Source organism: Orcinus orca, chromosome 4, assembly GCF_937001465.1.
Source record: "Orcinus orca chromosome 4, mOrcOrc1.1, whole genome shotgun sequence".
In the NCBI taxonomy this organism is placed as follows: domain Eukaryota; kingdom Metazoa; phylum Chordata; class Mammalia; order Artiodactyla; family Delphinidae; genus Orcinus; species Orcinus orca.
In genome coordinates, this window is record NC_064562.1 from 35,046,138 (window position 1) to 35,060,342 (window position 14,205).

Genomic DNA, 14,205 nt, shown 5'->3' on the forward strand with positions numbered 1-14,205 from the left:
CTTAAAGAATGGAATAGGAATGATAGATACTATTTGCTTCCCTCTTTTCATTATCATAAGTTATACGTTGGGCCCTGTTCCAAAGCCGTGGATGACATAGAGACAGCACTTCCAAAATTATGGGAACTCTGTCACCTTGGAAAGTACAGTTCTTACCTGGTTTGGGGACCAGGTGGAACAGAAAGGAGTGGTAGGGATTTAGAAACTGCAAATATTTCATTGCTGTTAAATAACTGCTAAGTAACAACTGGCTGCTCTGGTGCGAATGTATAGCCAGCTAACTTTATAGAATTCAATCAAGGATTTGGGACAGAAAGAAGGTAACAATAACAATGAAAACTGTGACTAGTACCCTCACATGACTTCACTTGATCCTTACGGTTTCTCTGTGAGTCAGTTGTTATTATTTCCACTCTCTAGAAGGAGAAAGAAAACTTGACCATCCTGGGCAGGAGAACAGTAGAGACTCACTCAGCTACATTAAGTCCTATCGCAATGTCCATACTCCACGTACGTGCACCCCACCTTACCGACAGTAGGAGCCAGAATTCTGGATCAATTGCCAAAGGGCCAGAAGAAAGGTTTTCCTCCAAAATATCAAGATCTAATTTGTTTATGAGACAATAGTAAATATATTTTACTAGTTAGAATGCACTCCTGTATCATCATCATGTTTTCATTTTATCTCAAGTCTTTTAATGTCTGACTATTCCATTTTTAATCAGGCAATTCATAATTTCAATGTTTCCTCTCTAGTAATTATTAAAAATGCATGAAGTTGTGAAAAGTCCACATTGGGGACTACGGTTGCTGATTCACCCTCATTGGTATAACCAAAGCTCTGGAAGTGGAAAAGAAGAAATAAAAGCTGGCTTCTAGAAGGTTCATTTAAATGGTTTAATGGATTGGAATGTCACAGACAACCAAGTGGTTTATATTTCACTTCAAAAAGATTCAGAATGGTTATATTTCGTCTCATGTGGGTAAAAAAGGAACAGCAGGTGGTAAGGGTAAAGAGCGGGGAATCATTTGGGCTTCAGCTTTTCTTGTCACCTTGCTGTATGGCCAGCCTCTCCCTTACAGGCAACTGGCACCTTCTGAAATGACTCTTCCTGTGAATAAATGAACATTTCATGACTTAAAGAGACCTTACCTCCTGAAGGGTTTCTTCTAAAATGCTATAAACTATAAAAAATTATATATACGTATGTGTATATATATATATATATATAAATCTATTTTTGAACTATGTACTGTTTTAAACAATTGAAGTGTTAAGTTTAATGTTGTTAATAGATGAAAATAATGTCAATCAAAACTCAAACTTGTGGGCTTTCCAAGAAAGAAAAGTTAAACAAATATAAATACATTAGAGTTATTTATTTTAACGTTTTATTTTCTTAAAAAAAATCTAAATGTTAAAAGCAGTTTAGGGTAACAGGATTTATGAAGATACAGAACATAATTCACTCGGGATGTCAGGCGGTGCCTGCCGGATGGGATGCTTGAGTGAGCCACAGATGATGTGAGCTTCCAATAGGCACATATGTTTCCTTTGAAAATAAAGATTAAAATTGCAGATGTATTTGGGACAGAAATAATTCTGGAAGTTATAAAATGCTATTAAATAATGTATATCAAGGCCATTCTAACACTGATCAATGGGTTTACAATCTCTTAAAACCACTGGAATCCAAATTTAAAAAAAATCACCTTCTGGTGTCCATGATATGATCTGGCAATATGTAGGAAATTCATGCTCCAGGCAAAGCTTTGGCCAGCTTGAAATATTTGGGGCATATGTCAATCAGTACATTACGCACTTTGTTGTCATTGTTCACTGGGGCCTAGGGAATCCTGCCGACCCTGGTGTAGGTTAGCTGCATCTAATCAGATTCAACAGCCTTCTTAACCACCATCCTTTCCTCCTCTAGTTCTCCTTCCTGTCATATGCTGCAGCTTTTAGGCTACTCTCCCCTTAGCCTCCATGCCCGTCACACGTCATAGCTACTCTTCAAAGCAAGGTCCCAACCCATTGCTTCTGATGTCTTGAAAAGTACATGGATATTTATGGGTACCATATGCTGTATTACTGCCAGGTATTAACCTTGCTTATGTGTAAGATTTAATAAACAAATTTTAAGAGTGTTAAGTTCTATTAAAAAGGTAGCCATCAAATTTAGTTCAGTAATTCTAAATACAAGAGGACTAAGAAGGACAACTCTAATCAGAAGTCAAAGAAAACACAATGATGCAATAGCAGAATAGAGGCTTCTGCCCATGTATTCATTAGTTTTTCTGAATGAACTGAAACAGGAGGCCCACCTTCAGAGGTAAGAAAGTAATTTAGTCTTCACTGTCTTCTGCCCTAGTTTTATTTTTATCTCAGACCAGGTTACTCTTCGCCACATTGATTACTCCCAACTGTTATGGCTGGGGGTAGACGGAAGGTTGAGTGATGAGAAACAGACCAAAGTAGGGGTAGTTTCCTTCCCATAAAGGCAACCGCTACAGACAGAGTGAGTCTCGGACACAGAAATGAATGGCGCACTGCAAAGATGAAAACAGGTGAATAATTTCCCCTTCCACAGCAGTTTTTATTAGGGTTATTATTAAATCATTTCTGAATTCAACCACAAATATTATTATACTTACTAACCCATAACTTAATGTCATACCGAAATATTTTCTTTGGTGTGCTTTAGATATTGACTTTTATTTAGGTTTAATCCTGCAAACAAATTAATCGTGGGTGACTTGAGAAAGGATATCTTTTTGTTTGTTTGTTTGTTTGTTTGTTTTTTGCGTTACGCAGGCCTGTCACTGTTGTGGACTCTCCCGTTGTGGAGCAACAGGCTCCGGACGCGCAGGCTCAGCGGCCATGGCTCACGGGCACAGCCGCTCCGCGGCATGTGGGATCTTCCCGGACTGTGGCACGAACCTGTGTCCCCTGCATCGGCAGGTGGACTCAACCACTGCGCCACCAGGGAAGCCCGAGAAAGGATATCTTAATTAGGAAATGGCCAGGTACATTACTCAATTTTTAGAAATTTCATTTACTAATGTGAAAAAGTGTGACACAATGATGAGTCCTGTGCCAATTCTTTTGAGTGATAATTTATTTAATGCCTACTACTCTGCAGAATTTATATTGGATGAGAATGTTCATTAGCCGTGGTTGGAGATCTCATTATGTAAAGAATAAGTGAAGAACTAGAGACGGGAAAACTATTTTGAGTAAAAACCAAAGACCCCCCCAGTGATCTACAAGGTCCTGCCTGGTCCATTCGCTTCTGACCTTCATTTTTTACCATTCTTCACTTTGCTTACTCTGCTTCAGTCACACAGTCCTCTTTACTGTTCTTTGAGCAAACCAGGTGGGTTCCCACTGGATTTCTCCTTTTTTTTTTCGGAAATGCTCTTCCCCCAAATATACAAATGGCTACCTCCTCTCTTTAAGTCTTTGCCTAAATGTCACTTGCTCAATGATGCCTTCCCTAACCTGCTATCTAAAATTGCATTTGTGCCCTCCCCCAGCACCCCTTGCTCTGCTTCTTTATACCATAGCTCTTAACACCGTCTAACATACACTACATTTTAGTTATTTATTACGTTCATTGATATTGTCTCTTTACCCCTGCTAGAATGTAAGCCTCACAAGGACAAGCATCTATGTCTTTTAGTTCACTAACATATCCCAGTAGAAGAGGACCTGGCACAAAATATGCAATAAAAATTTTGTTGAAGGAGCAAATAAAATATCTGAAGAGTGACTGGGTAGATCAGTGGAGTGCTCCAGAGGGCAGGACTAAGATTTATGGACAGACATAAAGGAGGCAGATCTGGGTTCAATGCAGGAATGACTTTTCACATGAAAGGGTTTTCCAACATTGTCATGCAATCAAATCACCTGCAGAGTTTGTTAAAAACGGCAGTTCCTGGACCCCAGACCTACCGAAGCAGAAACTTCAGGGATCGTCACAAAGTGCCTGTTTCACACACAAGTTCAAGAACCACTGTCCTAAACTTTCAGTCACTGAAATATTCAAGTAGAGACTGAAAGGTCATGTGTCAAGGGTATTTAGGAAAAAAAAAATGTTTCTATGTTCATTGCAGACAAAAGTTGGGCTCAAAAATTCTATGATTTTTTTATTTTTCGGTTCGCGGGCCTCTCGCTGTTGTGGCCTTTCCCGTTGCGGAGCACAGGCCCTCCGGACGCGCAGGCTCAGCGGCCATGGCTCACGGGCCCAGCCGCTCCGCGGCATGTGGGATCTTCCCGGACCGGGGCACGAACCCGTGTCCCCTGCATCGGCAGGCGGACTCCCAACCACTGCGCCACCAGGGAAGCCCAAAAATTCTATGATTTTATCAGATCAATTTCAAGATTGATTCATATATTTTGTGCTGTATTATTTAGAAAATGTCACCTTTCCTTTCTATCAGGCTTTGCTCTGGGGGTGGGATGTATACCTCTCCAGAGGTACAGAAACAGAGCTCTAAGGAGTATCTCATGTTATTTAACATTTAACTCTTATGCAGAAATCTCATCACACCCAAGTATATGGGTGGACATTTCTAGTTATTTTGGAAGTCGCTATTATTTCATTTAATGAAGGTAATTGCAATTTACCCTTAATTATGTTTAGAATCAATAAGAGTCCTTCCAAATAAGCAGCCCATGAGATAACCATAATTCAAAAGAAGATCAAAGGTTAATAATCTGCAACTGAGAAGAACCCTAATTTGACATTCGATATTAAATTGAATATTCTCTTTTCATAAAGAATATAATGTGTAACAAAATATTTTCACTATGAAATGTATAGATCAATTTCAGAAAAATGAAGGTTGCCTTTTAAATAGTGGTTGTTGTAGGTACGGATAAAGTGAAACTGAACCCAAAATGACAAAACAAAAACAAAAAATGACTGGAGAAAGCAAACAGCACAAATCAGACTGTCGCAGGCAAACTTGTTCTCTCCCAAGCCCTGGAGTCCATGTGCTTTGCCCTCTGGCTGGCTGAAAGGTTCAGAAGATTTATTTCTCAACTCTCTAGTTAGATATAATTACCTAGATTGGATTTCTTTCAATCCACAACTATATACAAATGTGTTTTTTTGCTTTGGGCTAGAAAGATCATTTAAATTAATTTTTTTATGTTTCCCATTATGGCATACATTTGAGTAGGGAAATAACTGAAAAATATTTTAGCATTATGAGGAAAAATAGTTACCATTCACTGAAGCCTGTTCTGAGTAGTATAATCTGTGCCAAATTCTTTGAAGATCAGATATTACTGCACTGTTTGAAAGCAATGCTGACTGTATCAAAATGAGGTATAATATAAAATGAAGTATAATAATAATAATAACAGCAGTTCCCATATATTACATGTTGATTCTGAGTCAGATACTGTTTTAAGTGCTTTATATGAACTGGCTTATTCAGTCTTATACCCTAATGAGGTAGGCACCAAACTTATCCTTAATTTGCAGATTAGGAAACTGAGGCAGAGACATCCAGCTGCCCAAGGACACACAGTGACAGTCACTGAACCACAACATACTTCACCTTTCATTGTACTTCTAGGAAAGTACTTTAGGAAATGTACAGTTGTTCAGAATTCATAAACATTTAAATAAAAGGGTTTTTATTTGTGATTTTAAATTTAAGTTAAACTTTATGAGCCTTGAATAATTTATCTTTCAGTATTTTTACTACCTTTTGCTGTCTTTAAAGGAGAGTGTTTGTGCATGTTTTACTGTATTTGAGTATATTTTTCTAATGACAAATTTTGAATGAAAGTTGGCATATCAAGAATTGGCTGGACTCAAAAATTCATAACTGAACCGTGATAGCGCTCGATCTATAATCCTTAGTTTTAAGCATTTTACCAAAACTGGGACAATGTACAAAACACTTGACACTCACCTGCCTCACAATTTTCAGGCACAATCCCATTATACACATGCTGGCTGAAGGAAATCCTTACATCTTCTCCTTCCATGTGAATGACCAAGAGACCATTGGTTGTCCTAGCTGGGAACCCTTGGTCAACAACTTTTAACTGCAGCCAGATAGGAAAATATTCTGAAGCTGGGTTTTGCTGAAGTTGAATTTCTCCTGTGTATTCATTAATAGAAAACACTGACTGGGGCTCTGCAAAACTAAATATGACAGTTCCATTGGGCCCCAAGTCTGGGTCACTGGCTCTCAGGATGGCAGTCATCTGGTTAGTAGGTGACTGGGGGGAAAGAAAAATATCAAAGGGGTTCTGTTCCCAAACTGGATCATTGTCGTTAACATCAGTGACATGTATTTTTATGATCACCATGGTGCTTCTTGAGCCCTGGACACCACAGTCTCTGGCCACAGCCTTAAATGTATGCTCAGCTCTGGCTTCTCGGTCAAGGATGTGGCTGGTTCTCAATGTGCCCGCTATGGGATCAATGGTGAATGCCCCGGAAGCCTCCTCCGCTAGAGAATACTCAGTTTGCCCATTCAGGCCTTCATCCTTGTCCACGGCAGAGAGCACAAGAACCACGGTTCCCACTTGAGCATCCTCTCTCACAGAGGCCTGGTAATGGAGCCTGGAGAAGGAAGGACTGTGGTCATTGTCGTCCAGAACTCTGACTTGCAGCTGCACCATGGAGCTCCGAGGTGGATCCCCCAGATCGGAGCACAGGATGACTAGGGTGAAGTTGCTGACTTGCTCCCGGTCCAAAGCACGAGTGATTGAGAGTTCTCCTGATGTTTCATTAATAGCAAAATACTCATCAGTATTTCCATCTAGTAAAGAAAACAATTCAAAATATATTTGAATTCAAAAAGTAGCAGCCCTTTGCCATGAATATATATATTCATTCAACAAATATTTATTTCCTGATTATTACATCCTAGCACTTTTGTAAGTACTTTTGTAAGTACATGATAATTAACTGTGTCTAGTGGAATGGCATTGATTACTATCCTATGGATAGACCTCTTCTGCATTTCAGAATTCCTTATTTTTGCTCTGTGTGTGTATGTGTGTGTTTCTTACATTTCTCCTTGAACTAATTTTAACATCTTTTTGGTTTGGTTTGGTATGAGAGTCATACAAATACGTCCTTTGATGGGGAGTTCTGGAGTGGGGATGACACAGAGCAAAGTCCACAGTCCACCACAGGACATAAAGTGTGAACAAAAATGCTATTTCTTGTCAAAGGCACTGATCCTGATTCTGCTTTCTCACTGTGAAAAGGAGAGAGAGAGTGGAAAATAAAAATTTATTAGGAGGTAGGATCAAGATGGTGGAGTGGGAAGAGTCTGAGCTCACCTCCTCTCAGGAAGACATCAAAACTACATAAAAAGAAACTCTCTCTGAGACTGACCTGAAGATTAGCAGAATGGCTCTTCTACAACCAAGATTACAAAGAAAGAACCATGTGGAGTCTGGTAGGAGGGGAGGAGAAGAAATCTAGTCAGGACCCACACCCCTGGTGTGTGACCCAGAAGAGGAGAAGGATTTCAGAGGCTCAGGGATCCTCCCTCAGGGGTAGGGGTTTCAGCCCCACATTGGGCATACCAGCCCTGGGATTCAGCACTTGGAATAGAAGCCCCTTTAGGTGGTTTGAAAACCAGTGGGGCTTAATGGAAGCCTGTAGGAAACTGAGACTCTGCTCTTGAAGAGTGTGGACACTCACTTGTTTGTTCCCAGTCCCAGCACAGAGACAGCAGACTGAAACATGCCTGGTGCTCTGGCCAGCCTGTTATGACTGCTCCAGTGCACCTTACCCCTGTCTGAGACAGGCTCTTACCTCAGCCTCTCCCGCTCCAGCCCCACTCCTTAACAAGGCAGAAACCATCAGTGCACCTTGGGAGAAGCCAGGGCTTGCACCAGCCTCCTATTCCAGCCCTCTGAGTCCTAGTTCCAGCCCTGGCCAAGGCAGAAACCTCTATAGCACCAAGGAGACACTACGCTCACTCAGGATTGTGGCCCCAGCCCCTCAGACCCTGTCCCCACCCCCTGACAGGGCAGTGACAGCTAGCACATCCCAAAAGAAGACATGTCCCATGATCACTTTAGATCCAGCTCTACCACCAAAGCCACTGGACATAGGCAGACTGCATAGGGATGTTCCAACTGCTTCAACACAAAGACATGATTTCAAGACCAAGAAGGGTATGTTTTCCCTAATTTCATAGAGACAAACAAACAAAATGAGAAGAAAGTCATAGAGAGTCAAACAAAATGAGAAGACACAAGCACATGTTCCAAAGCAAAGAGCAATATAAAACACTGGGATGGGGAGGAGGGAAGCCTAATGAAACAGAGATAAGTAATTTACCTGATAAAGGGTTCAAAGCAATAGTCATAAAAATGTTCACCAAACTTAGGAAAAGAATAGACGAATACAGTGAGAACTTCAACAAAGAACTAGAAAATATAAAAAAGAGCCAATTAGAACTGAAGAATACAATAACTGAAAGGAGAAATACACTAGAAGGAATTAACAGCAAATTAGGTGATACGGAGGAACACATAAATGACCTAGAAGACAGAATAGTGGAAATCACCCTATCAGAGCAGCAAAAAGAAAAAAAGTTTAATAAGTATTATTTAAGGGACCTCTAGAACAATATCAAGCATACTAACATTCATGTTATAGGGGTCAGAGAGGAAGAGAGAGAAAAAAGGGGTAGAAAGCATATTTGATGTAATTATAGCTGAAAACATCACTAACCTGAAAAGGAAATGTATCCAGGTCCAAGAATCACAGAGATGCCTAAACAATATGAACCCAAAGAGACTCACACTAAGTCATTTCATAATTAAAATGGAAAAAGTTAAAGAGTGAATGACAGAATTTTAAAGACAGGAAGAGAAAAACAGAGTCACATACAAGGGAACTATGATAAATATTAGCTGACTTTTTAGCAGAAATCTTGCAAGCCAGAGGGAGTAGCATGACATATCTAAAGTGCTGAAAGGAAAGACCCTACAACCAAGAACACTCTATCCAGCAAGGTTATCATTCAGAATTAAAGGAGAGATAAAGAGTTTCCCAGACAAGCAAAAACTAAAAGAGGTTGTTGCCACTAAATTGGCTTTACAAGAAATGTTAAAGTGTCTTCTTTAAGTGAAAAAGAAAAGGCTATAAAAAGAAAATTTTTAAAAATATGTGAAGAGAAAAAATTTCACTGATAAATATAAATATATAGTAAAGGCAGTGAATCAACCATTTAAATAAGCTAGTACAAAGGTTAAAAGATAAAAATTATAAAATCAACAATAACTATGATAAACACTGAAGGGATATAAATAAAGATGTAAAATATGACACCAAAACATAAAGCATGTTGGGAGTGGAGTGAAAAATGTAAAGCTTTTAGGATGTGTTTGAACTTAAACACTATCAGTTTAAAACAACTATATGTAATTGATATATATGGACCTCATAGTAACCACAAATCAAAAATCTCCAATGGATATACAAAAAACAAAGAGAAAAGAACCCAAACATAAAACTAAAGAGAATAGTTAAACTGTGAGGGAATAGACTAAAGGAACAAGAAAAGAACAGAGAAGAACTATAAAAACAACCAGAAAACAAGTAACAATATGGCAGTAAGTACATATCTGTGAGTAATTACTTTATGTATACAGATATAATGCTCCAATCACAGGACATAGGGTGGCTGAATGGATAAGAAAACAAACCCATCTATATGCTGCCTACAAGAGACTCACTTTAGATCTAAAGACATATTCACTTGAAAGTAAAAAGATGGAAAAAGATACTCTATGCAAATGGAAATGAAAAGAAAGCTGGGATAACAATATGCATATCAGAAAAAATAGACTTTAAAATAAAGTTAATAACAAAGACAAAGAAGGGCATCATATAAATGGGTCAATCCAAGAAGAAGATATATCATTCATAAACATAAATGCACCTAGTACAAGAGCACCTAATTATATAAAGCAAATATTAACACACATAAAGGGAGAAACTGACAGAAATACAATAACAGTAGAGAACTTTAATACCCCATTTACATAAATGAACAGATCATCCAGAAAGAAAATCAATAAGGGACACATCAAATGACACAGTAGATCAGAAGGAGTTAATAGATATCTACAAAACATTCCATTAAAAACAGCAGAAAACACATTCTTTTCAAGTGCACATAAAACATTCTCCAGGACAGATCACATGCTAGGCCACACAAAAAAATCTTCAATACATTTAAGAAGATTGAAATCATATCAAGTATGCCTCTTTTCTGACCACAGTGGTATGAAACTAGAAATCAATTACAGGAAGGAAACTGGAAAACATACAAACATGTGGAGACTAAACAACATACTACTAAAAAACCAATGGGTCAACAAAGAAATCAAAGAGGAAATAAAAAAAATACCTTGAGATGAATGAAGAGAAAAACACAACTTTCCAAAATCTATGGGACACAGCAGAAGCAGTTCTAAGAGGGAAGTTTATAGTAATTCAAGTCTAACTCAAGAAACGAGAAAAATCTTAAATAAACAACCTAACTTTCCATCTAAAGGAACTAGAAAAAGAAGTACAAAGTCCACAGAAGGAAGGAAATAATAAAGATGAGAGCAGAAGTAAATAAAATAGAGACCAAAAAAAAAAAAAAGAAAAGAAAAGCTCAGTGAAACTAAGAGCTGTTTTTTTTTAAAGATAAACAAAATTGATAAAACTGTTAGCCAGACTCATCAAGAAAAGAAGAGAAAGTCTAAGTAAATAAAATTAGAAATGGAAGAGGAGAAATTACCACTGATATCACAGAGATACAATCATAAGAGAATACTATTGACAGGTATACAGCAGCAAATTGGACAACTTAGAAGAAATGGAAGAATGCCTAGAAACATACACACTTCCAAGACCAAAGTAATGAAATTGAATCAATAATCAAAAAACTCCCAACAGGGGCTTCCCTGGTGGCGCAATGGTTGAGTGTCTGCCTGCTGATGCAGGGGATATGGGTTCGTGCCCCGGTCCGGGAGGATCCCACATGCCGCGGAGCAGCTGGGCCCGTGAGCCATGGCTGCTAAGCCTGCACGTCTGGAGCCTGTGCTCCGCAATGGGAGAGGCCACAGCAGTGAGAGGCCCGCGTAATGCAAAAACAAAAAAAAAAAAACAAAAAAACTCCTAACAAATCAGAGTAGGACCCCACCAGAATTTGAGGGTTTCTATCAAACAGTTAAGGAAAAGTTAATACCTATCTTTCCCAAACTATACCAAAAATTGAAGAGAAGGGAACACTTCCAAACTCATTCTATGAAGCCCTAATATCAAAACCAAAGACACTACAAAAATAAATTATCAGGCCAATATTCCTGATGAACATAATGCAAAACCCTCAACAAAAATATTAGCAAACTAAATTCAACAATACATATAAAGGATTTTTAATCATGATCAATTGAAATTTATTCCAGGGATGCAAGGATGGTTTAATATCTGCAAATCAATCAAGGTGTTACACCACATCAAAAAAGGGGAGGATAAAAGCCATATGATCATCTCATTTGACATAGAAAAAGCATTTTCCAGAACTCAACATCCATTTATGATAAAAATCTCTCATCAAAGTTGGTAAAGATGAAACATACCTCAACATTATAAAGGCCATACATGACAAGCCCACAGCTGACATCAAACTCAACATTGAAAAGCTGAAAACTTTTCTTCTAAGATCAGGAATAAGACAAGCATTCCCACTCTCATCACTTCTATTTAACATAGTATTGGGAGTCATGGAGAGGGGCAAAGTGGGTGAAGGGGAATCATGGGTACAAACTACTAGGTATAAAATCAGTTACAAGGATGTAATGCACAGCACTGGGAATACTCAATATTTTATAATAACTTTGTATGGAGCATAATCTATAAAAACATTGAATTATTATGTTGAACATCTGCAACTGTAAGTCTACTCTACTTCAATTTTTAAAATGTCCTTTAATGGGACTTAGATCTAGGGTACAGTCAAGATAGGGAGATATTGAGGTCCAGTGGTAGCTGAAAACAGGAACTGGATGAAATGACCAGAAAGAGTGTGTCTATGAGAAAAGAAAAAGGTATGCCAAAAAGATCCAGAAAACTCTAACAAGTCAGAGAACCACCAGAAGAACAAGGACATTGGGAAGACTTGTCTAGAAAGACAGATGAAGGACCAAAAGAAAGTAAGTGGCTTTCTGAAGTCAAGGTGAGACCAAGTGTCCAGGGCATGGTGCACAAAGACACAAAGCAATACAATTAAATTAAGAACTGAGGGCTTCCCTGGTGGAGCAGTGGTTGAAAGTCCGCCTGCTGATGCAGGGGACACGGGTTCGTGCCCCGGTCTGGGAAGATCCCACATGCCGCAGAGCGGCTAGGCCTGTGAGCCATGGCCGCTGAGCCTGCGCATCCGGAGCCTGTGCTCCACAACGGGAGAGGCCACAACAGTGAGAGGCCCATGTACCGCAAAAAAAAAAAAAAAAAAAAAAAAATTAAGAACTAAGAAAGATCCAACGCATATGGCAACAATGGGATCTTTTATGTCTCTGGAAAGGGTAGTTTCGCTGGAGTGACTTCAGTGGAACACATTTTACAGCAGGCTAAGAAATGAAAGTAAAGACACAGAAACCAGAGTGTAGACAACAATTTTCAAGAAGTTTGATTGTGAAGGAAAAGAGACAGTGAGTGAAGGGAGACATCTATGCTTTTCAAGATGGGAAATACTGGAAATACTGATGGGAAAAGCCAGTAGAGAGGAACTGTTGACCATTTGGGAAAGGGAAGTGAATGGTCAAAAAGAATGTCCTTGATGCTGTGATAGGTGACAGGTGCTGTTTGGGGATTGCTTGTAGCTGGTCCTCAACAAGATAAATACAAAGAAATTAAGAGTAAGTATTTAGAAAATTTTATAGCAACATGAGAGAATAATCTTATGTCTTCATAATACAGTAATAGTTTTTAAAAACTGGGGCTTGCATTTTGTATGCCTCTGATTTTTTCTCCCAGTAATTTATATTTATTGGATTTTACAAAAGTATCAGTTATATCAGATTGGAAATTTCAAAAAACACAAACCCTGGTCCTTAACCACAATTGGTAATGTAGAAGTTCCTAAAGACTTTGATCTCTGGGGTATTGTTGTAGATCTGAAGTGTTTCATTGGTCTGCAGATCTGGGAATTGTTTTTCTACTCATGTCCTCTAGGCCTGAAAGAAAATCTTGACTGTTCAAAATAATAAAAATAAGTAATCATACGAGAGAAGTGAAAATAGAGAAAAAGTGAAAATAGAAAACAAAAGCTATCTGTTCCATCTGTACATGCACTAATATTAGTGGATTACTAACAGCGAGAGTTGTCAAGGGTAGGTTTTTGAGGAGTTTGGAGGGCACTGGATCAGGGTGGCTGTGGGGAGGAGGAGAGGAGACCCAGGGCACCAATCAGTTCTTAGCAGGTGTGAGTTCTGTAAACACTGTGCTAGATACCAAATGCTGAATGCACTCCATGAAGTGTGTGTCAACCGAGTTGGTATCCTGGGGAGGGGGGTATTTAAATAAAGATAATACTTACCAATTATGTGATACCTGACAGCTCCATTATTGCCAGCATCCATATCAGAGGCCAAAACAGTGTAGACAAGCCCCGGCTCTTGGTTTTCCAGAACCTCAATGTCATGCCTGGGGACAATAATCTCCGGTGCGTGATCATTTTCATCTCCCACTGTGCAGAGAATTGTTGTAGTCCCAGACAGAGCAGGGGCTCCCCCATCACGTACAAGTACTGACAAGGAACAAAAGACGGCACAGATGGTGGCCATTAATTCATACCTAAAATATGCTGCCCTAACCAGACAGCAACAGACCAAATTAACCGGGTAGCACTGGGTCAATAATATTTTATTTAAAGACAACCTACTGAAATGTAAAATTTCCCCTCTCAATGGCCTGCTGCCTGTTTTTGTTTGTTTAGCACAGTCAAGGGATCCCTTACCTCGAAGGGTGAGGACTTCCTGAACTTCTCTGTCAAGGGTGGTGGTTGTCACCACCTCCCCAGTGTCAGGATTTATCTCGAACAACCCGAATAAAGCACCTGGCATGATTTCAAACTGAAGCTTGGAATTGATTCCTAAAGGAAAATATAGAGGAAAAACTCAGCCATTATCCCCTTGGAATCCATCTGTCTCTTCTC

General features: G+C 39.0%; 1 protein-coding gene across 1 annotated transcript in view; it reads right to left on the bottom strand.

Moving 5' to 3' along the window:
• The window catches only part of DCHS2 (dachsous cadherin-related 2), a 149,990-nt gene that overhangs the window by 64,268 nt on the left and 71,517 nt on the right, over positions 1-14,205 (bottom strand). The window contains exons 11-13 of the mRNA XM_049709419.1: positions 14,008-14,142; positions 13,588-13,797; positions 5,932-6,789 (exon numbers count right to left, since the gene is read on the bottom strand). Of these exons, the coding sequence (XP_049565376.1) occupies positions 5,932-6,789; positions 13,588-13,797; positions 14,008-14,142 (1,203 nt within the window). The remainder of the gene's footprint in view (positions 1-5,931; positions 6,790-13,587; positions 13,798-14,007; positions 14,143-14,205) is intronic.